At 58.4% G+C, this 24,995-nt stretch overlaps 1 protein-coding gene across 4 annotated transcripts; it reads left to right on the top strand.

Moving 5' to 3' along the window:
* Positions 1–3,809: 3,809 nt before the first annotated feature.
* On the top strand, positions 3,810–23,376 carry LOC144376509 (interferon-induced GTP-binding protein Mx1-like). 4 transcript variants are annotated; one of them, XM_078044674.1, is made up of 14 exons: positions 3,810–3,960; positions 6,246–6,367; positions 8,513–8,705; positions 9,695–9,832; positions 10,542–10,696; positions 11,521–11,659; positions 12,202–12,400; positions 12,953–13,031; positions 15,026–15,148; positions 15,535–15,676; positions 18,279–18,437; positions 20,034–20,110; positions 20,699–20,938; positions 23,004–23,376. In XM_078044674.1, exons 2-14 carry the CDS (start codon positions 6,275–6,277, stop codon positions 23,232–23,234), a joined length of 1,968 nt encoding a protein of 655 aa, XP_077900800.1. In that variant the 5' UTR covers positions 3,810–3,960; positions 6,246–6,274; the 3' UTR covers positions 23,235–23,376. The 4 variants fall into 4 exon arrangements, with proteins under 4 accessions (XP_077900800.1, XP_077900799.1, XP_077900798.1 ...); XM_078044673.1 differs by having other exon boundaries at positions 3,812–3,960; positions 6,202–6,367; XM_078044672.1 differs by having other exon boundaries at positions 3,871–4,098; positions 6,202–6,367.
* Positions 23,377–24,995: the final 1,619 nt, after the last annotated feature.

Consider the following 24,995-nt stretch of genomic DNA (forward strand, 5'->3'; position numbering starts at 1 on the left):
GGAGGACTCACACTCGGGGGCCCAGAGGAGGATCCCGGTGTGCCCTGCAGTCCCTGAGCCCCTGGGCATCCACAAAGCACGTCCAAGCCCAGGGCAGCACAGGCAGAGAGCCCGGCTGATGAGGCTGCCTGGGCTGATCCTTATTGGGGGGGGACAGGGGGTGGCCCTGTCCACCACACCACCCACTCCCCGGCCCCTCCCCCTCTCTGGGACTTAGGCTCCTGGCATTTCCCTTGCAGCTGGCTCTTCTTTCTCACGACCAAAGAGGAGAAAGGAAACTGAAAGGGAACGAGAGTTGGGCAAGAAATGGGATGTTGGCGGGGAGGGGGGGACCCAGTGGCTTCCAGTCACCCTGGAGGGCCCAGGAGGGGCACTCTGCTGCTGTAGACCAGCCTTCCCTTGCCACCCTTCACACCAGGGTCACAGGGACACTTAGGGGCTGGGTGTGCTTTATGCGAAGGGCAAGAGCCAGCAGCAAGGACCTGGTGGTGTCCCCTGAGGGGTCCTCAGCCTGGCAGCAGAGGTCAAGATGCTGTGATAGGGCCATATTGCCTGGGTGAGGGGCACCTGGCCCTGTGCCCTGCCTGCTCACTGGGCATGTCCTGTGGGAAAGCCTCCATCAGCAAGTGCACTGGGCCTGGAGGAGGACGGCTGAGGTGTCCAGGGCTCAGGGCCTGGGAGAAGGAGTGCCCCTGGGCTAGACCAAGTTCATGTGTGTGTTGGGGGGGTGCAGTGAGGAAGTGTGTGGGGGCCCATGGGACCAGCAGTCAGGGCCGTGTGCACCATGCTGAGCACAGTGCAGGGGAGCTCTCCCCAGGAGTGGGACACCCTGTGCCGTGTGAACAAGGGCCACCAGCTTGCCACAGGGGTTGGAAGAGTGTGCGGCTTGGAGGAAGGGGGCGGACTTCACAGAGCCCCCTGAAGGGCTTTCCTTAGTAGCTCCGCTCTCCCCTGTCCCTGGCGAGCCCAGCGCAGCCCAGGCTGTGCAGCCTGTGGAGGGCAAAGGAGGAGCAGAGGAACCGCCGCCTCACACCCAGGGCTGCATGGGCTGGAGGATGGCAGAGGGCCAGTGGAGGGTTTGGCCACTACTAAGGTTCCCCTGCAGAGACTGGACAGGCCAGATGTGTTTACAGGAGGTCAGCAATCTCCTCAGAGGGCAGGACCCAGCCTGGGCCAGGGTGGAGCCACAGGCCCACACAAGGGAGCATCAAGACAGTAGAGTCACCCGTGACCACGGAGCACCTGCTGCAGGTTGCCAGGCTCAAGGTAGTCTCTGGGAAATGCAAGTGTGACCAGACCTTGCCCTGTCTCCACAGAGGTGACACCTCATGAAGGAGGTGGTCATATCCCCCACTCTCACCATTGTCCCTCGAGATACAACAGAATCTTGGCCTGAGTTTAGGCCGCTAGGGGCCCAGAAGACACCTGAGCCAGCGTTGGAAGGGCTTCGAGGGACAACTGCACAGCCAGGCAGACTTTGCATGGGTCTTGCCAGGAAGGGGACTTTCCAGGAGTCTGTGAGCACAGGGCAGCCCAGAAGGAGGACCTTCCTAAACAGATCTCAGGAGGCAGAAGCTTGTGTGGTGGGCAGTGGGTGCTGGGGAGGAGCAGAAGTTCCCCGCATGGGCAGGGAGGCGGTTCTCCAGGGCTGGGGGTTTGAAGTTCTTTTTGATGGAAAAGAGAGACCTGGCATTTATTTAGGAGGGAATACCTTCACAGCAACTTGGGTGGGAGGTGCTGGGGCTCCTGAGGGCAGGCGCTGCCTCTTGATCTTAGCAAAGGGGCAAAGGTGCAGAAGGATGCAGGTGTGGGGGCCAAGTCCTCCCTCCCAGCTAGGGGCCCGCTCCTTGGACCTCAGTCTTCTCCTGTGTGAAATAGGAGTGAGAATCTTCCCACTGGGAGTGTGCTCCTGGGGTGAGTGACTGACCCCTATTCCTCTCTGAGGCTGCTGCCTGACATGCTAAGTCAGTACCCATGATCTGGGTCCAGGTGGCGGCCACTTCCCACTCTCTGGAAGGCCCTAAGGTCACTGTCATGGTGTGCTTATAAAAGTGATGAGGTTCCCGCAACAGAGACCGGGAGGGACCAGGGCAGTGGGGGAAGCTCAGGGCACAGACTGAAGGAGGCCTGCAGCACCCGCCAGAGTGGGGTTCCTTCAGTTTCGGACTGGGCTCCGTGTGGCCCTTCCTCTCACAGTCCTGGCTCAGCTGAGACTCAGCCCAGCTGTCAGTTGGGGGCTTTTATGAACTTTCCTAAAAACAGTCACTGGTTTGTAGGAGCACTGCTGCCCAGCTGCCCAGAGTGAGATCTGGGGATGTCCCAAGGCCTGCATGTTGGCACCTGTGTCCTGCAGAGACCTCTGTCACTGTGCTGATGGCCAGAAATTGGGTCTCTCTTAAGTCTGAGTGGAGGTAAGCAGCTCCGAGGGCTTGCAGGCTTCCTGGGAGGCCCTGGGAGAGGGAGACCTTGGGATCTACCACCTAACACCTAGCACGGGTGGACCCTGTGTGGCCAAAGGACTTCAGCCCAGGCCGATGCGGGCTGCAGGGCTCCCCTGGTTTCCACAGACATTTGAGTTTCTGGGGACCCCGTAAGGAGCGGGGGAGGGTGGTGTGGAGGGGTGGAGGATGTTGATCCCTGATCACAGCAGACTTTGGGGGACTTGTGGTTTGGAACCCTCAGCTGAACTAAGGGGTGTGGAAGAGGGGTTCCTCAGTTCCCCGAGGGACACGTCATTCCCCTGCACCGGGAGCAGGAACCCCCGAAGGAGGGCCAAGCTTGCTGGGAGCCAGTCCAGGTTCTCCCATCCTTTTCCAACCTGGAGAAGTCAGGGGGCAGAGCTGCAGGGAGGCCTCCCAGCCTCCAGAGAGTAAAGGGGCAGGAGGAGATGCACTGGAGATGCCCAAGGGTCCCGCTACCTGGAACACAGAAAGCTGGACTCCTTGCTGCAGTGGGGTGGCCCCAGGGAGTCTAGTCAAAGGACCATCCATGCTGCCATCAGTGCTTCAGGCAGCTCAGAGCATCAAGGGACAGACAGAGGTCAGTGGTGGGAACCCGAGGTTCAGGGACTAATTCTATGAAACGGATCCACTGTGCTGACCCCCACTGCGCTGACCCCCACGTGCTTTCTTTTCCAAGAAGCCATTTACCTGCAGCCCTGCCTGGCCTCAGTGGGCAGGATATGTCCCATTCCTCAGTAAACTACTCTTAACTGTAGGAGAAATGCAGGCCCCAAATAGTGTGGAAAAGAGGAACAAAGGTACCCCAAAGGAGGGGACTTTTGTGACCAGATCCTGAAACTCTGAGAGACAAAGGCAGTTCCTCCTAATCATAAAATCTGTAAGAAGGTACAGTTAAGAATCCAATTAGCACCTAGAGTTCCATGACAGTGGGGACCTTAGAGTCACCTTGCTGTCCTATGATTAGTCAAAAGTCAAGAGGAGGACTGTGCAGGGCTTTTGGAACTCCCCTGGGACACCCAAACTGAAGTGCAGGAGAGGATCCTTGCCTCTCTCCTCTCTGAGAGCACCCATTCTCTCTCTTGAGACTGTTCTCTTCTTTCCCCTTCAATACATTTGTCCTGTTATTCTAAGGGACACTTAGGAAATCTTTGGGACTTGATCAGTAAGAATCAGGGTTTTAAGAGGGGTCTTTGCAGCTGGCTGTATAGCAAGCCTGCAGCTTCTCCTAAAGATGAAGCTGACTGAGACACAGCAGGGTGGCCTGGCTGGAGCATCTCCTTTCAGCAAGATCCAGGAGGAGGAGCTCTGCAGGGCAGCAGCCTGATCTGGGTAAGAATCGGTTTCATTTCTGAGCCTGGCTCCACCTCCAACTCCACCTCCAAGGCTGGGCTGCAGAGGGACTGTCTCCCTTGTTTTTCTGGGAAGCAGGCGGGGTTTGTCAGAACCACATAAAGCCTCCCAGCTGGACATCGCCTGCACTGTACCTGCACAGGGACAGGTGAGTGTCCAGAGAGGCGTGGAAAGCACAGTGCATTCCTGCTGTGGACTGCCGCCCAGGGGAGGCACTGAGGGGGACATTGCTGCCTGCAGGGAAGTTGCTGAGTGTGGGGAACAGTGATACTGACAGGAGCTGCAGGTGAGCTCAGACCCCCTTTCATTCTAGTTCCCACCAACTAACTCCTGCTGAGGCTCTTGGGTGGAGCTTGAGAAACTGTTCCCTCAGCAGCAGTGGCTTTTCTGCTGGTGTTGGTGGGCAGGCAGAGGGATGGGGAGTGCAGGGGTCGCAGAGGGACTCAGGCTAAGGCTGAGCCCTGAGAAAGTTTCAGACCCAGGGCTGCTGGGGTGCGAGCCCACGCCCGCTGCTGACCATGGTCTCGGTGGGTTGTGTTTCCCCCCTGAGGAGGTGCAGGCAGCAAGGCCAAGTCCAGGAGATCCCTGGAAGGGCAGAGGAGTCCTCAGGGATCCTGCAGGAGGTTCCCAGGAAGGGGTGGCAGGGACTGGCTTGTGCACAATGCCCCTGCTCCAGGTCCTCCCCAGCCGTGGACTTGGACTTGGACTGCCTAGGATCGTGGGGTCTTGGGGGTACAGAAGGGTGTCAGTGGCTGGGGCAGACTCAGGTTCAGGGGTCGGACTCAGTTTGCAGAGATGCCTTGGGTGGGCCTGGAGGGGTGGAGAGTGGCAGGAGTCCTGCAGACTGATAGAGGACCCAGGGGCCTGGGAGTCCTGTCCCTCAGGAGGTTGGTGACCACCCACTGCTCAGATGGGGTACTAGGAATGAGTGGTCACATTGTAAGTCAAGGTTTTTCCTGGAAGCCCATCAAGTGCTGGTGGCCACGAACTGTCAGTCCCAGAGGGTTCTAGAAGAAAAACAAAAAGGGGACTAGCCCTGGGAGGGCTGTTTTCAAGCCTAGACTGACCACCTTGGGAAGGTGGCTGGTTCTCAGTGCCCTAGGCTGTCCCTAGAACTGCTGGGCAGGTGGTCCCTTTAGGCTCCTGAGGGAGGAAGGCTCTGAATCCTCCCTGCGTTCCCTGCTAGCCTTTGGGCTCTGAGTTGGGGACGCTGCCCCACATGGATGAGCCCAGCCAGCAGGCTGGATGGCCCCTCACCTGCTGTGGGCACTGTGCCCAGCAATGCTGGCAGCTGGCACCTTGGTCTGGGAGATATGTGCAGGATCCCACAGCCTGAAATCTGGAGTGGAGAGGCAGCAGCCTCCCACCCAACCTCACAGGACAGTCGGTGGCCACAAGGCAGGATCCTGCCCTAGAAAGGAACACAAAGAGCCTCAGCACCTGGACAGTGGCCCCTCCCTGACCCTGAAGTGTGATGACAACAGAAGTCCAGGCCAAACCCAGTCCTCTGCACAATGTGACCACACTACCCTCGTGGGCCCTGCCCAGTGGGGTCTCAGTAGTGAGGGAGGAGAGCTAGGGAGGAGAGAGGCAGCCCAGCTCCCTTGCAGTCTCCCCGCGAACACAGGGTGCACTATCTGCACCTCACGAGCAAACGTGGGCTGAGAGCTGCGGGTCATGACCAGGGGACTCTACCAAGCCCCATGGTGCTGGGTTTGCTTGGTCCAGGTGCACATGGCAACTGGAGGCCCAGAGCAGAGAGAGTAGAAACTGGTGGAATGACTGAGATTTCCTTTCTGTGAATCCACCCTGATGATCAAATGACCCTAGAAAGGTACAAAGCTTGTGGTTTGCAGACAAAACATACAGGACTTAGCTCTCAGGAATCTCCATAGGAAACAAACAGAGGAAGGGAGTATCTACCCAACGACTGCTTTGGTTGCTCAAAGCGAGTCCATGGTCATGGAGAGCAGGCCAGGGACCCATGATGTCACCTGATGGTGTACTAAGGCCCACTGAGACCGTCCTGGCCCAGGAACATGCTGATCTAGGGGGCAGACGGAGGGGGTCTTCTCTGTGGAGCCAGGGACACTGTAGGAACCCAAGCTCTCAGCCCACGTTTGCTCGTGAGGTGCAGATCCTGTTTCCAAAATAGGTGGAGGGCGGTTGTTTTAAGAGAGTTCTGTGGATGGACAGACTCCCTAAGTGGCCTCTGACTCCATGACCTTCCTTATCACCCCACTCCCACAGACAAAAGGAGCCACCCTCCCTTTCCAGAGGGCCAGGGATGACTAGACGCTGCCCTAGAGGCACACAGTCCTGGGGTGGGCAGAGGCTGTTGTCCTCCAGAGGCCTGGGCTGTGGTCTTTACCAAGGCCCCATCACACAGGGCCAGGGCTTCCACCTGCCCTGACTGGCACATCTCCTGTGAAGTTCAAGGTGGACAGGAGACAAGGAAGAAGATGAGTCCTCCTCCATCGGAAGTCAATTGTGTGGAATCCAACCATCTCTTCCCAAACGGAGATGCTTCCACGGCAGAGAGAAATGAGGCATTGGTGAGTGGCTCTGTTCAGAGGAATGCTTTATTTAAGGAATTTTGACACAGTAACAGGAAGATGGCTGTCACAGTGGGTGTGAGTCCTTCCCATCCCCACCCTAAGACTTATCACCCAGCAGGAGGGGCGTCTGGGAGGGAACCCTAAGCAGGTGCTGTAAGGGAGGAGGCGTCGGGTGGGCCTTCTCCTTTGCCTGTGACTTCAACCCTGCTGCTGACACCACTGGACAACTGTTGAGTATTGCTGAGAAATGGAGTCCACCAGAGCAGGCGAGAGGCCAGCATTTGAAACCCAGAGTAGCAAAGACCCCAGCCCCCCCAAGGACCTGACTTGAGCTGCCCTGACTGCCCCCCAGGGCCTCGAGAGCGAGTCCTGTTGTGATTCCTCCTTAGAGCTGGGAAGCCGGCTGCCGAGGGAGGGAGACCTGTCACATCACCCGGCTGAAAGGGCCAGTGTTGGGATCAGTCCCCAGGGCACCTCAGTCCTCACTCCGTGTCTGCTTCGTCCCAAAAGGTCTCCGTTCTACACTGTGGAGACCACGTGGCTTCCCTAGGGATGGAGTGTCCTAGTGAGACCTCCACACTGAGCCATGGTGAGACAGGAGGCAGCACAGTGCGCCCTGGGTGTGGATCCCAGCCCTGTCCCTACACCAGACCATCTCGTCCCCCTGGTCTCCCAGAACAACATGGCGCCCAGCCACATTGAGCTAACCCACTTGGTTGTACCTGGGCCCCAACAGAGCGTGCAAGGACCCAGTTATCCTGCTCCAGGAGGGACAAGACTGACTCAGTTCCTGGTGTCAGAGGTTTCAGTTCATGACAACTTGCTGTTACCTTGAGATGTGGTGTCAGAGCATGGCAGGGAGCCTTGCCACACACGGTGCTCCTCTCAAAGGCTGGGAGACAAAAGAGAGAGGAAGGACTGCCCCTACGTCCCCCCAGGCCGCACCTGTTACACTACACACTAGCTCCCAGTCATTCCAAGCTGGGAACTCAGGCTTCACCACATGTGCCTCCGGGAGACAGGTCCAGATTGTAACCTCTGCTCTCCCCACCTGCCTGGGAAGCAGCTGGTCCTTTCTAGTCTGGGTGAGGGTGTACGTCTGTGAACCCCACGTCCACTTCAAGGTAAGACTGATGCTGGTTCTCAAATGCGCCCCCGACCACAGCATCCGCAGAGCCTGGAAGGTGCTGGAACTGCAGGTACTCGGGCCCTCTGCCGCTGAGACCTGGAGATTTAGAGACGTAGCATGGGGCCAGGATCAGCATTGATGGCCCAGGGGTTGTCTCTCGCCCTCTGGAACCCGTGTGCTCCTGGAGGCCACCTGCACAGCAGTGTTTATCACTTTTCATGGAACCAGCCCAGGGGAGAGTGCAGAGCAGGAAGAGGTTGCCTTGTCGGAATCCCACACTGGCCATCACGTCCTGGCCAAGGCACGCAACTTCTAAAAAAAAACAACAAAGAAGAGCAGCCTAATGAATCCTCCTTAAAATAGAACAGAGTCACCGGCCTGGTTCCTGCCTGCTTCTAGATGAAGGCCACGTGTGCTGGCGGGAGACACGCTGCCCCTCCGTCCCTGGGTCACCCACCGCCCAAGCCATGCTCATCCTGCTTCTTTTCAAAAAGAGGTTTTGGTGGGTCTAGAATCCCACGTTCCTGGGGTTTTCTGAGTGTGTTTAGCCTGTCAGAGAAGGAGGGTACAGCCCAGGGGTAGGGCTGTGCTCAGCAGAGTGGGAAGCCTTGGACTGAAACCCAGCAATAAACCAACCCGCACCAGAAGCAGTGTCCCCCACCTGGTTGGTGGGAGGTAGGAAGCTGCTGTCTAGCCCATCTTTGGTCCTCTGTAGAGAGTGTTTCATGTGCTGGCCACTTTTAGCATTTCCCTTCGGCCCTGTGCTACAACAAGTTGACTCTAAGGTGCATGGATGTAGTTTGTTTTGTATTTCCTGTTTTGGGGTCTTTATGAGGGTTTTGGACCTTTGGTTTATGTTTTGCTTTCGATGGAGGGGTGCGTGCACGACTTCTTCAGGTATTTCCCCCTCCCCTTGGTGGGATTCCAGGGACCCTGTATTACTCCTGTCCACATTGCCACCTTTGGTGGAGCGTGACCTGCACATAACAGAGTGTCCCCTTGGCCTTCTCCAGGGGTCCGAGTTCAACCTCTGCAGGCAGTACGAGGAGAAGGTGCGGCCCTGCATCGACCTCATCGACTCCCTGCGGGCCCTGGGCGTGGAGCGGGATTTGGCCCTGCCTGCCATCGCCGTCATTGGGGACCAGAGCTCGGGCAAGAGCTCGGTGCTGGAGGCTCTGTCGGGAGTGGCTCTCCCCAGGGGCAGTGGTGAGAACTCATTTCTAACTATTGTCCTCGGGCACCTGGTGGCTCCCAGAGCAGTTCTGTGTTCTCCACAGTCTGGAGGCTGCAGGTGCAAGGTGAACGTGGGTTCTCCTGAGGTCCCTCTGGGCTTGCAGGTGGCCACCTCTTCACTGTGCCCTAACCTCACGTGGCCTTTTGTCTGTGCAAGATTCCTGGGTCTCCTCCTAATTTTACAAAGTTGCAAATCACATGAGTCAGGACTTTCCTGTTGTGACCCCTGATGACATCTATCAACTCTAATTGACTCTTCAGTGGCCCCATCTGCAAACACAGTCACTTCGGGGTGATTGGCTCAGCCTGTGCATTTGGGGTGAAGAGCTCTCTGTCTCTTGCACCGTCTGGTTGCACGCTTTTGTGGATTGTATGGGGTCTGCAGTTGGTGGAGAGTCTGAATGGATAGTATTCCAGCCCAGAACACTTGGGTGTCTTTCCTGAGCTCATCAAACCAGGTTACTGGCCAGCTGGGGGACAGTGATGGGCACGCTGTAGAGTGGTGCCTTTGACTTGCATGGACAGGGGTGCCTGTGAGAGCTCAGAGGCTGAGCTCTTAGACAGCCAGGATTCAGAGAGGGCTTATAGAGGCTCCTTCTGTAGGGGAATGTGGCCTGGGGGAGCAGTGAGTGGGGGGTGGCTCAGGAGCAGGCAGGGCTCTTTGCCAGTGTTTGGGAGTTTGTCACCTGAGCTGAAGGCAGTACATTGGGTTGAAACCCCAAAGTGTTCATGGGTTTAGATGAATGAGAGAAAGTCCCTGGGAGGACTGTTCCAAAGCTCATGTCTGAGGTCACCACAGACCCCATGCCCAGGTGCAGGAGAGGTCACTGCAGGGTTTGGAGACCAGAGGCTTCTTCCTGGGCATCTCCCCTGATGATGGCATAAACCTTGGAGATCTGTTGGTGCATGGCCCCTCCAGCCTCAAGAGCAGAGCAGAGGACTGACATTAGCGTGTCTCCTAGGTATCGTCACCAGGTGCCCTCTTGTGCTGAGGATGAAGAAGCTGGGACAGGAGGATGAGTGGAGGGGCAAGGTCAGTTACCTGGACATGGAGTTGGAGCTCTCAGAGGCTTCACAGGTGGAAGAGGAAATCAATAAAGGTGAGTGCCGTGGTCTTGCCTGGACACCAGGCCCAGCTAGTACAGAGGGTCCCCGTCTCCCCTGCCTTGGGCCTGCTCCCTCGGGAGCCCTCCCTTCACCCACCCCAGGGCTACTGCACTTCCTCTGCCTCATGTTAGGGTCACCCACACGACTTGGGGACCTGGGTACTGCAGGAGCAGGGAGCTGCCTAGGCCACACATGCCGACGTCATTATTTGCAGCCATGTTCTAGACTGTAACAGACCTTCCAGAGAGATGGTGTCTACGCTCAGAAGCACCAGGTGGCCCTCAGGAACCTTCTCCCATTCTAACTGTGTCAATACCGAGAGGGTCCAGAGAAGAGCAGGCTCCTAACAGAACTCACCAGTTCCTGGTGCCCTAACGAGTTCCCAGCTCTGGCCTGGGTCCCCTGTGTCCTCCCATTCCTCTCTGTGACTCTCCTCCCACACCCAGGGGAGGGTCACAGCATGCCATCAGGAAGGGCTCCAGGCTGGCCCAGTGGAGATGTCCCAGGTCCCTCTATAGGCAGTCCTATGCACCGCAGGGAAAGAACCGCGGAACCTCTTGAGGAAACATGGGGTCCAATCTCCAAAGGGGACGGGGCTCCAAACCTCCTGCCCCCCAGGACCCCCAAGCCAGAGCTGCTGTGGCAGGCTCCCTAGATGGGCACCTCCCTTCAGCTGCACCCCGTGTCCTTTCCTCTGCACAGCCCAGAACCTCATCGCCGGGACAGGGCTGGGCATCAGCGATGAGCTCATCAGCCTGGAGGTCAGCTCCCCCAGCGTCCCGGATCTGACCCTCATCGACCTTCCTGGCATTACCAGGGTGGCCGTTGGCAATCAGCCCACTGACATCGGGCGCCAGGTGAGACTCCAGCCTCCATCTGCCTGTGCCCCGATGAGGGGGCGCTGCATGAGTGCAGCCGGGAGTCCAGGTCCTGGTTGAAGGGGGCGTGTGGAGGTGATTGGCAGTGGAGAGCCAGCGTCACGATCCCCAGTGGACGGAGACGACCGTGCAGACAGGCAGCTCTGTCCTTCCTGCCTGTGGGAGCACAGCCTGCACTTCTGTAGCCTCCAAAGAGAGTGGTCGGGAGCTCTGGACGCTCCTTGAGCATTTCAGACATTAGCGCACCACCTCGTCCCCTTCCTTAGAGAAGAAGGGACTTTGGGCCTCAGAATGCAGAAAGGCTTCATCTCTGTGTGTTCGGCCGAGCCTTGGTTGGGTCACGGTGACGTTTTGTGTGGCACACACCCTGCCATCTCTTAGAGGGCTCCTAGTGGGCAGAGAGGGTGAAGGCGCAGGGGAGGTGACATCTGGCCTCCGTGGCTCTCACCCCAGGAAGGAAGACTCAGGAAGTGAGTCAGGCAGTAGGTCTGGTGTGTTGCTCTCCACTGGGACCCTCGGATCTGAGGCCTCAGGGACAGTAGGCAGCCACAGCCTCACGGCCTTCCCTGACCTGGGGCTCCACAGTCTGCGGGCACCGCGGCCCTGAGTCTGGCTTGGCAGAGCCATGGGGTTGTGTTTGCTGGTTCACTTTCCCACGGGTCCTCCTTTGAGGAACCGGTTGCAGACACTGAGAGCCTCAGTGCAAGTGCATGGTCTGGGCCTGTCTCCTGCTTGTCCACCCCAGTGTGTCTCCTGCTTGTCCACCCCAGTGCTGGGAAGTCACGGCCTCTTGTTTCCTATAGATCAAGCGACTTATCAGGAAGTATATCCAAAAGCAGGAGACCATCAACCTGGTGGTGGTCCCCAGCAACGTGGACATCGCCACCACAGAGGCACTGAGCATGGCGCAGGAAGTGGACCCTGACGGAGACAGGACCATAGGTGAGAAGCAGGGAGCTGATGGTGGGACCACATCCCTGAGTCCGGGGAGAGGCTGGCTGGCCAAGGGTACCTGCACATGGCTCAGGAACCCCCCCCCCAGGTGTAGGTTACGTGTCTGCTGGGTCTGGAGGAAGGGAGTCACGTTGACCCTTATTGGCCATCTCATGGCCTCCTGACCCATGTCCCTTTGGGAAGGCGCCCTGGGCTCTGAGGGCTGGGCAGGAACAGGATGGAGAAGCTCCCAGTTGAGATCTCTGGAGGGAAGCCAGGCTGGTCTGTGCATGGTGAAGGATGGACAGAACACGGCCTGTCCCTCCATGGGCCTGGGTGCAGGAGTGGGGAAGGGCCACCCCTCTAGCATGGCCCCCTGTCTCCCTGAGGCCTTCCCTGCAAGTTTTTGTGGACTGGGACTCCAGCTGGCACGTGGGTTCTGTAGGGGCCCTTGTCTGCTGTCACCTGGGCTGGGAGGAGGCCTGGGGGCTGGTTCTTCCCCTCTGCCGTGGGACACTGCACGGTCTCTGATCCCAGTCCCTGGCTGGCAGGAATTCTGACGAAGCCCGACCTGGTGGACAAAGGCACCGAAGACACCGTGGTGGACGTGGTGAGGAACCTCGTGTGCCACCTGAAGAAGGGCTACATGATCGTCAAGTGCCGCGGCCAGCAGGACATCCAGTCGCGGCTGAGCCTGGCCGAGGCCCTGCAGAAGGAGAAGGCCTTCTTCGAGGACCACCCTCAGTTCAGGTCGGTCAGCTGCACTTCCCCAAGGCCAGCCCCAAGCAAGGCGGCCGTCCCTGCCGGAGAGAGTGGCTGGGCTAAAGCAGGTGTTGGCAGTACGTGTGTGTGCGCGCGCGCGTGCACATAGGAGTGAGTGTGCGCCAGCCTGTGTGCCCCCGGCACTGACAGCAGAGCTCTGTGCGTCCCTTTCCTGAGAGGAAAGGGACGCACAGAGCGTTGCCCCTAATTTAAGGGAATAAGGAGGCTGCTTGCTGCGGTCATCAAAGCATATGGTGTCTGAGGAGCGCATGTGTATGCTTCATAGACCAAATCTGCAGTTGGATGTCTTGAGACACATTTATTTGATGAGCTGGAAGGGACAGTTCCAGCCCCTGTGGACATACCCGAGCTGCCCACAGGCAACCAGGTCTGATCCAGCTCTGAGCATTGCTTGGGTACCAGCTGTATGCCCTTGTGTTTGGTTGGAAGCGCCTGAGTCTGTCCCGGCCTGCCATCTGCACATGCAGACTCTGATGTGCTGTCCACGTGACCACGGATGTCCCTCTTGCTCTCTCCCAGGGCTCTGCTGGACGAAGGAAAGGCCACGATTCCCTGCCTGGCGGAGAGACTGACCACTGAGCTCATTGCACACATCTGTGTAAGCAGACCCCATGTCCTCTCTGAGGGGTCCCTGGCACCCAGCCGTCCACAATGCTGGGCAGGTCCTGTACCCAGACCTCTCAAGGCTTCTCGGCACACATCGTGCTGTCTTTGCCGTTGGTGACTCCAGCACGAGAAGCCTTGGTGTGGGGACTCTGCTGCCTCACACAGCAGATGTAGGTGGCACCCTGGCTGTGAGTCCGTCTGTACTGGGCTTTGATGGTGGGTATCCATAGGAGCTAGGTTCCCAGTGGGTCTCCAGGGAGAAGAGTGTTGGCTGCTGTGGGACCTGGCAGAGTGTCCCGCTCACACCACTGTGATTCTCAGCAGATGGGCCCTCAGCCGGTGTGGTTGGGGCAGCAGCCCTGTTGGAGAGATCCCTCCCGTGTGGGCACAGATTCTCAGTAGAGATCTTGCCATGCTGCCCAGCACCAGCGTTCAAGGTCTTTTCCAAAGTCCCAGGGTGCAGGGGGAGAGCAGGGTGATGTCTGCTGGACCTGGTGATGAGGGTGGCGCTCTCTGGGCCAGCGTCATGCAGAAAGAGCTCTTCCCTTAGCTAACTGCCCACTTAGAACTGCCTGGGACTTATCTTGGCCCTGCACTGGGTCACCTCCTAAACCCAAGCTCATTTTTCTTAGCTAGGTCACCGCCCGGGAGGCCCAAGGTGAGTCTGAGGCCCATCAGCTGGCTTTGGACTCTGAGTCTCCTCCTCACATTGCCAGTCGGGGGCGCGTGTGAGGGAGGCTGCTGAGGGCCTGGCTGCACCCTCCAAGCTGCAGGGGCGGGGACCTGGGGGCAGCAGGGCACCTTGTATTTTATTGTATGTACTTTTCATTTTTAAATAGGACTTTTGCATTTATTTCTGACTTTGCTTCAGACGTGAGGTGATTTCTTTACATTATGAAATGTATCAAGTATATAGAAAACAGTTAATAGACACTTATATACCAACTTGGTAGATTTTTTGGTATTTGCTTCAGATTCCCCCCCTTTTTTAACCAGTCCATTTTTTATGTGTTGTTTTTACATATATGTATGAGGGTGCAGTGCGTTTTGATATATTTTACATACGTGAAGTATGACTTCCCATCCCTGTGGTTGTGATGATGTGGAATTGCACTGGTCGTGTATTCATGTGTATGAATGTAGTAAATTATGTCCGATTCTCTCTAAAGTCGTCCCTATTCTCATCTTTCGTTTCTTCCCTTGATTCCCTTTTGTTTAAATCAATGAACTTCTCTTTCCCCCTCCCTCCTCATTTTTTGGGTGTTAGCATCCACATATCAGAATGTTTGGCCTCTGTTTTGTTTTGCTATTTTTTGGATTTCCTTATTTCACTTAGTAGGATAATCTCCAGTTCCATTTGGTTAGTGGTCAATGCCATAATTGACTCTTCACTATGGCTGAGTAACGTTCCACTGTGTACATACACCACATTTTCTTTATCCATTCATCTGTTGAAGGGCACCTGGGTTGATTCATAGTTTAGCTATTGTGAATTGAGCTGCTCCAAACATTGATGTGGTTGTGTCCCTTTGGTACGCTGATTTTAAGTCCCTTGGGAATATACCGGGTAGTGGGATAACTAGCCACCTGTTAGGAACAGAATTCCCTGCTAGCTTCTCCCTGCTGAGAACAACATCTAAATGTTGAGGAATCTCAAGGTGTTCCAACTGCAGACAGTGGATCTGTCTGCACCTCTGCACCACCAGAGCTGGTGGAACATGATGCAGAAACAGTGGCACGTTGGTGGCTCCTAGGTGGTCAGGAATCACGCTCAGTGGGCGTCTCTGTGCAGCTCATGGGCTTGTGTGCAGGAGCAGGCTGTGGGCAGCCCTGGTGGAAGGGGATGCCCAGAGTATCTCTCTGCACAGGAAAGTCTTTAGAGGACATCAGGATGTCACATGTACCTTGCAGCTACTCCGGTGAGCAGGCCTGTGGCCTCATTTTTTTTTTCCGAGTCCATATTTGTATATCCCATCGTTTTCCCAGAAATCCCTGCCACTACTGGAAAATCAAATAAAGGAAAATATCCAGAAAGTAACCGAGGAGTTGAAAAACTTTGGTGTGGATGTCCCAGAGGAGGAGAGCTTGAAAACTTTCTTCCTGATAGACGTGAGTATTGCCCGGGGCCTCGTGGGGCAGATTCTGCCTGGTGTCCACACGGGGATGCCGAGCCTCCTCTGCTTCTGTCCTCACTCCCATGAGGCTATCCACGGCCCTCTGCCCACTTGGTCCTAACAGGGACAGGGTTGAGGCAGTGGCAGGGAGTGGAGGGTGTGTGCAGGGTGACTAGCAGGGAGGAGGTCTCAGTCCTCCCCTCCACTGAAGGTGACAAGGGAAGGGTGGGACTTCCTGGTACCTGAATACCTCACCCCCTTTAATCCAGAGTCGCCCAGGAGCGGGATAGACTCATCCAAGCCCAGCACCAACAGGCCTGCAAACACCCTGGCGTCTGTTATTTGAAGATCTGCTCACACTGATGTTGTCCTTATTTGCAGAAAATCAATGAGTTCAATCAGGACATCAATGCTATAGTACAAGCCGAGGAAGTTGTAGGGCCCGAAGAAATGCGGCTGTTTACCAGGATGCGAAAGGAGTTCCACAAATGGAGTACTGTGATTGAAGAGAACTTCCAAAAGGGTGAGTGTGCTGGGTGTGTAAAAGCAGTGGAAACCCGCGGCTCACTGTTCTGGGTCTGTGAATGCCAGATCCAGGCGCCAGCTGATTGGGTGTCTGGTTTCAAGATGGCGTTGTCCAGCTGTGTCCTCAGAGGGAAGCAGAGGCCAAGCTCCCCTGACCCTGTTTCTAAGCACAGGCATCCAGATGTTGGGATAGAGCCCTCAGGACCTGAAGTCCGACTTTTAATGCCACCACATGGGAGAACTTCAGCATGAACTTGGGGACGAGTTTGGCCATGTCAGTGAGTCCAGGCCTGGTCATAGCAGGAGCCTTGGGCTGAGTCTGGGGGGAGGTTCCAGTGGTGGGGATGCTGGAGAGGCAGCTAGGAGACAGCAGCTCACCTGCTCGGCTCCATGCTGCGGGACGAGGCCATGAGCCTTCATGTCTGATGCCAAGGTTACCATAGAATAGGGGAAGATCTATTGGCCCCAACACTTCTTAGCCTCTAGAAGAGACGCTGCTCCTCAACAGTGAGTGGAGGGACATGGTGCATCTGGTGTCCTAGATCCCCGTGAGGGTACTGCTGGCACAAGCCTGGCCTCCTGTGGCAGCAGAGAATGAAGATAAACAGCCCACTGGACACCACCAGGCATCCGGGGAGGGAGAGGGCAGTTCTGGAATGATCTATCCAGATTTCAAGAGGCTGAAGGAAGTCATAGATGAGTTGATCAGGGTTTGGCAGCCAAGCATATTCCAAGTGACCTGCTGTCCCTCGAGGACCTTGATGTGGGTCCACTATTCACCTCCACCCTCCAGAGCTTCAGAGCAACAGATTTCCTTGGCTTTGCGTCTCAAGCTGGGGAAGTGGTGCTCCTCTCTGGGTAGGCCACCTGTGGAACCCACGGGCCGACGGCGTGGAGGGGGTGGGGACTTGGGGCAGTGCTCTTTGGAGAAGCCCATGGAAGGCTCATTAGGGGACAGCGACTTACCTCCTCACTGTGTCCTCTGTTCCTACACTGCTCACCCCTGCCATTGCTGGGAGCAGAGGCTGTCCCCTACTGTGGGTGCATCGGGGTTAGGGAGGGACACCTGCCCATTTCCAACAGGGAATCCTTTGCAATCTCACGGGGGTGAAACGCAGTGCATGGAGTGTAGAAGACAGAGCTCTTGAGACTCCATAGTAACACCCGAATAACCCAGTGAGAAAATGGGAAGAGACCCGACTTCAGGAAGAAGACCAGAAATGCCCAGGCACCTGAAAACCACAGGGTGACCACGTCACAGCCAGAGATGGACAGGACCCTCACGAGCTGCTGGTGGAAAGGGAGGTGGCACAGCTGCTTTGGATGATGGCCAGCAGCTCCACCCCTAGGTCCACACTCCAGGGCCCTGAGACCCATGTGCACACAGGAACTGCAGAACAGGGGTCCCCACAGAAGCCCAGGTGTCCCCACAGCAGCCCAGGTGTCCTCATGTGGTGGCCTTGGCCCATGTCCGGCTCTCCTCTATGGTGCTCACAGGAGCACCCTTATTTAAATCCCTTGCCTCTTACAGACCCTGCCCACACCACGGTTGCACTATGAGGCCTTAGGTGGTGTGACCCCCACCTGCATTTCCAGGAATTTCCTCAAACCACACACAACTGTGCGACGTGAAATTCTCAGTCCCGGGCCCAATGCGTGACCCATTCTGAACATGGCTGGACCTTGGACACACCCTGTAGGTGCAGGAAGCAGTCCCAACAGGCCACATGCACCTGCGTCAATACCTATGCCGTGTCCACAGTGGGCAGAGCTGTCGGCCAGCCAGCAGAGTGGTGGTCGCAGGGACTGGAGAGAGGGACCAACTGGCAGGGACAGTGACGGCCTGTGGCGTCTTCCAGGGGAGGACTTGTCAGCCTCTAGAAGAGAGAATGGTGGGGTCCCAGATCAGGGAGACACGCCGAGAACCACAGGACTGTCCACTTGGCAGAGTGAGTGGTACTGCCTGAGAACTGATCTCAAAAACAATTTCCTGCCAGGAAAACCCCTGAGCAAACAGCCCCCAGAGACCACCCTTCCAGGTGGGAAGCTGGGCCCCTCTGAGGCTGCATCCTGAGCATCCCCACGGTCAGGCACCCTGGGCACACAGTGTGAAGAGAAGCTCAGCATTCTGCCTAGTGGACAGTGTCACTGAGCCTCGGTACAGCACCTGAGGTGCCTGTGCCCTCTTGTCCCCTCTATGACGGACACATCCTCTGTCACCACAGCCCAAGAGCACCTGGTGGGCAGGTGGCTGCAGCTGATGTCAGGGTCCTTGCTGCCCCCAGAGGCCCTGTGGTCCTGGCTGGGGAGGAGATGTGTCGTCCTCTCTCTCTGGCAGAAGTGGGGCAGGGTGACATAATGACACAGGCCAGTGCTTTGTCCAGTGGGCCTTCCCTGAGACCTGCACCTGCTGTTCCTCTGTGTGACCCCTGGGGGGGCCTAGGGACACCACAATGGCCGTGTCCTTACTACAGACCAGAGGGTCACCCATTCCCAAATCGAGGTTCCTGGAATTCCTTCTCCCACTGAGGTCTTCAGAAGACCAGGAAGGTGGTGTCGCCCACCCGCGGGGGCTTACCCCAGCCCCTTTCCTCCTGTAGGGCATGGAGTTCTGCGTAAAGAGATCAGGAGGTTTGAAAACCAGTACCGTGGCCGGGAGCTGCCAGGCTTTGTGAATTACAGGACGTTTGAGACGATCATAAAGGAGCAGCTCAGGTCCCTGGAGGAGCCGGCCGTGGACATGCTGCACACGGTGACGGGTGAGCACCATGTCACTTTCTGGCCTTCACTTCTCAGGCAGGAGGGGGATGGGAGCCGGGCTCGGTTCACAGCTGTTCCCGGGGTTTTCTCCCAGCAGCCCTCTCTCCGCCCAGACCCCAGCCTGCTGTGGGGCTCCATTCTGACACACCACCCCACTGGCTAAGGACACACTCCCCCAAACTGTCCCCCAGAGTACGTGCCCATCAGGAGCCCATCCCTGCCTGTCCCTCAGGCCCGTCCTCAGGTTGGGGCGTCACAGGTGGTCCCAGGAACATGCTGCCTGGCCCCTGGTGTGCGTGGTGCGGGTGTGGAGGACACGGGGCTTGCGTCATGGCGGGTGGCGTGGGTCTCAGCTCAGACGCTCAGAGGTTTTCTGGAGGCCTCCCACCGGGGCCTGGTGATGACTGGAGCCCAGCCCCACTTCCCTCCCCGGAGGGTGGGCTGGGGTGGACACTGCAGCTTCTACAGCTGGCTTGTCCTCCTGGTGACCCACCTCATCCTGCATCTGTCCGTGCCCACAGCAATGTCTAGTGGGGCGAGAGATGCTCCTGTCAGGCAGGAGGTCCCCATGCCTCAACAGGCATGTCAGGGCTGGAGGCCTGGCTGGGGTGCCCTCTTACCCTGCCCCTGGCCCACGGCCCTGAGCACAGCCCTGGCAAAGCTCTGTGTGTTGGCTCCTCTGAGAAGCGGGGTTGGGGGAACGGCCATGCACCCAGTGAGGGCCTGGCACTGCCTCGAGGGTCGAGTGGGTGCGGTGGCATGGCTGTGGTCAGGGACCCAGGTCGGAGCCCTGAGGGCAGACCCGACTTTGTCCTCTCTCACCCCTTCCTGAAACCCTCTCCCCGAGGTTTGGAGAGGGCCTGGTGTCTCCCCTCCTCCCTCCCCGCACACCCTGCCTCTTCATGAAGACTGGTCAAGAGGTGGCCAGGGGCCAGCTGGTGGGCAGCTTCCCCGGGCTCAGCAGGGTGAGTCCCTGGAACCTGGCCTGCTGGGTGGCGTCCCCAGCAGCACCCTCGTCACTGCAGAGCTCTGGCCTATGGTGACCCTGTGGTCCTTGCAGCAGGTCCTGTAGTTACCCAAGAGAAGTGCAGTCTGTCAGCATCTCGGGAGCTACTTGGGTTTCACAAAACTGTGGTTTGGGGTCAGCTCAGACTATTCAAGGGTGATGATCTGGTGACCTGGGATCAAGGACGATCCTGGGAATAGGAAGAACGGGAATGTGTGCTCCTCACAGGAGAGTGATGGCGGGAATTTCTATGTAGTGAGAATCGGCTCTTGCATTTCGCTTCAAATGAATATCGTGGTCCTGCAGATTCTCTGGACAACCTTCAGGCTGATGTGACAGTTTTATCATTAAGGATGACTAGAATCCTGGCCCCCACAAGCCACATTCTTTGAAACTGAGCTCAACGAGTGTCTGTGGAGTGGCGGCCAGGGCTACTGAGCGAGGTACCCCTCCCAGGACCTGAGGCCCACTTCTGCAGGTGCAGGGGGGAGCAGGGCTGGCCCCTGGCCTGTCCTGTGTCCTGGGCTCTGTGCAGGCTGCGTGGGCCACCAGGGCCACCACTGTGGAACCTCTTTTTCTCTTTGGTCAGATATGGTGCGAGTCGCCTTCACAAATGCTTCAGAAAAGAACTTTGCTGAATTTTTCAACCTCCACAAAACTGCCAAGGTGAGAAGAAGCTGTGGTTTCAAAGGCTGACCCCAGGCTGGCGGGTCCTTCCTGTTTCCTCAGGCCGTTCCCGGCCTCTCGTTGGCTCTTGGAGAAGCAGTTCCTCCATCGGGCGGGTGGATCCCCTGATGAGGCCCCCAAGTGGGGTTGGAGCAGAGGAGGGCTGGGGAGGGAGAGAGCAGGCAGAATCGCAGCCTGTGACTCTCAGGAGAGAGGCCGCCTTGGTCAGGTTGGAGGTCACCAGGTGGGCGTGACCCCAGCTGTGGCCCTCAGTGAGAAGCTGAATACAGAAACAGCATCTGTGGAGAGTGCACAGAGAGCGAGGAGTGAAGGGGACCCTCCTGCCCAGAGGACAGGCGTGGCCCAGAGCCCAGCAGGGCCACCTGGGGAGAGGGCTGCTCAGTGGGCCCAGGACCCCAGGGCTCTGACCTCAGCTGGGGTCAGGCCTGCATGAGCAGGGGGTGGCCCAGGCTGCCCCAGGCCGTGCCGTCCTCACCTTGGTGACCCAGGCTGTGGGCATGCTGATGACCTACTGTCTATTGCCCGGGTGACTTGGTGCAGGGAGGCTGAGCGTCTCTCTCCCCGCAGTCCAAGATTGAGGACATCAGGCTGGAGCAAGAGCAAGGAGCGGAGAGATGCATCCGGCTGCACTTCCAGATGGAGCAGATCGTGTACTGCCAGGACCAGGTCTACCGGGGCGCGTTGCAGGGCGTCAGGGAGAAGGAGGCAGAGGAGGAGAAGAGGAAATCCCACGGCCAGAGCCAGCCTGTCTCTGCAGAGGAGTCGTCCATGGCTGAGATCTTTCAGCACCTCGATGCCTATCGCAAGGTGCGTGTGCAGGGTCTCCATCCTCGGGGTTCTGTGGTTTCCCTGCTGCCTGAGCACCTCTCTGTCTATGGCACGGTGGCTGTGAGGTGACCATCAGCCAGCTCCACCTCTCAGCCCTGGGGGAGCCTCCCTGGGGGCAGCCCCACCTCAGGTAGACAGAAGTGGTTGTGGCTTAGAGGACTTGGTAATCTGGCTTCCACTGGCTGTGTGGCTCTGGCCAAGCTGCTTACCCTCTCTGAGACTTGGATTCTTCTCTGTGCAGTGCTGTCTCACGGAGAATGTTCCGTGAGAGGTGTGTGGGCAAGACCCCCAGCACAGGGTTGGGATGGCTTGGCAGCTCCACAGGGACCCATGTCCTGGAGAAGCCTGCTTGGCCTGGCGCTGCCTTTGCTCCCCACTTGAAGTCACAGGTGCAGCTCAGGTGGAGCTTCGGGAGCTTGAACATCTGCAGAGTGAGGCGATGGCCCTCCTGGTTTCCAGACCCTGCCCTCCCCACTCTGGGCTGCGGTGGGCAGAGTGTCTCTGTGTGCACCTTGCACAGCCTGCAGCTCTGCCTGGATGCTCTGTGCCTGGGGGGCCCAGGGGCACTGTGGCTCATGGCCTGGCGCAGTACATGGGTCCGGTTGGAGAGCACCCACAGAGCGCAGGGCTGGCGGACAGGGCCCAGCCCCAGTCCCTGCAGACCCAGGGCTGCAGACCCGGAGTGAGCGGATTGGGAGTGGCAGGAGTGCAGGGCCCATCCTTCCCTTCCTGTGTGCTCAGGCTGCCCCAGGGGGGCACAGGGGATTTTGGGAGAGGGCAAGGTGTGACAGAGCAGAATGGCTGACCCTGCAAATGCGTGGCCACCACCCCGTGGGGACTTGCAGCCTGCCCCAGGAGCAGCCCTTCTCCAGGGTCTTTTGGCTGCTCCCAGGTGACTCTGTGCACTGCAGAGCTGCGCTGCACCTGCGTGTTCTCCTCCTTCTGCACAAGGGCTCGCAGGCTGCCCACGGCCCTGCACCTGGCCCCTCGCACTGCTCCCTGGAGATGGGTCCACTCAGATGCCAAGAGCAACCTGGCTCCCCCAGTGACTGCCCAGTGTCCCACATTAGGGTGGAGCACAGGAGTCTGTCATCTCTTGACAGCACCATCTCTTTGCAGCCTCTGCTACCACAGGGATTTGCAGAGGTGACCCTGTCCACAGCCCATGCCTGTGGAAGCCTGCAGTGCCCGGGCCAGGTTCTGCAGGCAGACAGGACCAGAGGGTTATGTCTAAAAGTCAAAAATTGGCCAATGACTGTGGCCAGTGACTGTGGAGCTGGAAACTGGGGCCAAGTGAGCCGAGCCCGCGGCTGGGGTTTCCTCTTGCCCTTGGATGTAGGTTTGCCCTGAAGGCCTCTCCCTGACTGGACAAGGCCACCCACAATGTAGAGAGTCATCTCCTTACTTAGGGCCAGCTGACCCTTGCATGCCCAGGTCCCAGCATGTCCCCCAAGGTCCCCTTGGCCCGCAGCCGTCCTCTCCTGCACAGCAGCTGGGGCTCCCCTGCTCACCCCAGGCGCCCCATGCTCTGCTCCCTCTCAGCCTCCCCTGCAGCAGCCACTGGGTGCTCCTCGCCTGCCTGGCATCTTCTTGGCTGGCATCTGACCACACGCTTCATCTCCTGGGCCATCCCAGAGGGTCCTGCCCTGCATCCTGCCTCCCAGGGAGGGAGACTGGGCCCCAGAGAGGTCGCAGGACTTGCCAAGCTCCGGCACCTGCCGATTTCCTGAGGTCGGCCTGTGCAGAGGAGCCGTCGGGGATGTGGAGACGTGGTTTTGTGCCGAGTGTGTTGCTGCCTGGTTAGGAATGGCTGCCTCTTCCACGAGGACGAGCCGATGGTCAGGGAGGCTGGGAACACTCGCTCCAGCTCGGTCTTGGACACCTGTGGGGTGGTTCTCTGCCCTGTGCAGGGCTCCCCTCGTCCCCAGCACAGAAGCCTCTGTGGGGACTGAGCCCAGGCGAGGGCCTGCACCCCCAGTCTGGGTCCGTCCAGGGTTCCTGTGGGGAGGTCAGCGTGCCCTGCTGACCTGTCCCTTCCTCCCAGGAGGCTCACAACCGCATCTCCAGCCTCGTGCCCTTGATCATCCAGTTCTTCGTCCTGAAGACGTTCGGCCAGAAGCTGCAGACGGCCATGCTCCTGCTCCTGCAGGACAAGGACGCCTGTGGCTGGCTGCTGAAGGAGCGCAGCGACACCAGCGACAAGAGGAAGTTCCTGAAGGAGCGGCTCTCGCGCCTGACCCAGGCTCGGCACCGGCTGGCCAAGTTCCCTGGCTAAGGCTGTGTGCACCAGGTCCACAGCACAGGGAGGCGGCCCTGGCCTCTCCTGGTGGCTCTGTGACCACTGTCCTCCAGCAGAGAGGGAGCATGAGCCCGGCTGCCCAGGCAGGGGCTCTGCTGGCCCCTGGATAAGGGTTGGGGCTCTGGGAGGCTGTGATTCCCAGTGGTCAGAGGAGAGCCCCTGAGCTCGGCCAGAGGGCTCAGCGCCCTGCCAGTTTCCTTCCTGATTTGCCATGTCCTCTCAGGAGCCATGTCTTGCTGTGGGGGGAGGGCTCGTGGTGGGTGTCCACCTGTCCCTAATAAACCCTGCTGCCCGGCTCTTCTCCGACAGGCTTTGTCCTTGGGGATCCCTGGATAAGGCAGGAGGAGGGGCCTTGTGCCCGACCTGCCCTGAAGTGCCCTCCCCAGGGTCTGGGAGGACAGAGGACAGCAGTGTCCTGCTGATTCCTAGAGATGGCCGGGGAGGGGCCAAGCTTGGAAAGGCAGTGACCTCAGGTTGTCACTGGTGCCTGCTGGGCGCCTGGCCTGCAGGTGAGGCTCTCTGGTCCTGGTGGAGAGGACGCTCTGCCAGTTCTGGCGAGAGGTCCTGGCCGAGAGGGCGGCTGGTGGATGTGCAGGATGGAGAGGCCCTGTGTGGCCAGCAGGGAGACCCATGGGCAGCCACCAGCCACACCCACACCCGAGCGTCCATGCTACTGCTTGACCTTCATCCCCTGGGGCCACCAGGATGGCGGACAGCCGTGCAGCAGTGCCCCGGGGATGGGGGCACCATGGCCTTGGCCCTCAGAGGAGCAGGGCAGCTCTTGCCTTCAGGAATGCCTGAGCCCACACAGGAGGCAGGGACCACCCCAGGCACGAGGGGCAAGGACCAACCAGCAGAGGGACATGGTCTAGGACACTCAGGCCGACCAGTCCTGCTGTCCTTGTGTCCCTGTGCAGCCACAGTCGAGTGATCTCCTCTAACTCTGCTGCCCCTTGACGGGGAGGGACTCAGGCCACACTGGACGCTGCCCATCAGGGGCAAGGTGGGTCTGGGTATGCCCCTGCCTCTCCCATGCACACCCCCACCCAGATCTCTTCTGACCATGAAGCTTCTTAATCCCTGGACGGTGTCGGGTTCGCCTCCAGGACGGGATGCAGGAGGACTGTGGGCTCGGCATAGTCCGCAGCTGTGGCAGGTGTCGCCACGAGGCGGGGGCTGCCTGTGCCCCTGCAGCAGGACCCGGAGCCCGGGAGCTCCAGAGCTGACCGCCGGCTGCAGTGAGGAAAGGACTGCGCCAGTTCATGAGGCTGGGCGGGCAGGGCCACTCCTTGTTTGGTTTTTTTTATTTGGTTCTGGGGATTGAACCCAGGGCCTTGTGCATGAGAGACAAGCACGCTACCATCTGAGCTGTGTCCCCACCCCAGTGCCACTTCCTAATGGCCCCAAGTCTCTCTCTCCAAAGACACTACTTGTCCTCTCTCTCCAGAGACACCCGGTGTCCTCTCCCTCCAGAGACACCCCTGGTCTCTCCCTCCAGAGACACCCCTGGCCTTTCTCTCCAGAGACACCCCCAGGCTCTCCCTCCAGGCACCCCAGGCCTCTCCCCATCCTGCCTGGGAGCAGCCCTAAGGCTGAGGCATTCGCAGTGGCTGCCGCCCTCTGGTGGCTGCTGGAGTCACTGCCCATGGCCAGGTCCCTTGCTGGGCTCTGCCCAATCTTGCAGGGACTTGCAGTTCTGTGGGACAGAAATGGAATCCGAGGTTTCCAACCTGACAT

Source organism: Ictidomys tridecemlineatus, chromosome 3 (genome assembly GCF_052094955.1).
Source record: "Ictidomys tridecemlineatus isolate mIctTri1 chromosome 3, mIctTri1.hap1, whole genome shotgun sequence".
NCBI classification, from domain to species: domain Eukaryota; kingdom Metazoa; phylum Chordata; class Mammalia; order Rodentia; family Sciuridae; genus Ictidomys; species Ictidomys tridecemlineatus.

What these genes read in the sequence shown, in the direction of transcription:
- LOC144376509 (XM_078044674.1), top strand. Translation starts at nt 6,275, where the DNA reads ATGAGTCCTCCTCCATCGGAAGTCAATTGTGTGGAATCCAACCATCTC. An exon ending in TGAAGAGAACTTCCAAAAGG is followed by an intron (nt 15,677 to 18,278) that starts GTGAGTGTGCTG and finishes TTCCTCCTGTAG; the next exon opens with GGCATGGAGTTCTGCGTAAA. An exon ending in CATGCTGCACACGGTGACGG is followed by an intron (nt 18,438 to 20,033) that starts GTGAGCACCATG and finishes CTCTTTGGTCAG; the next exon opens with ATATGGTGCGAGTCGCCTTC.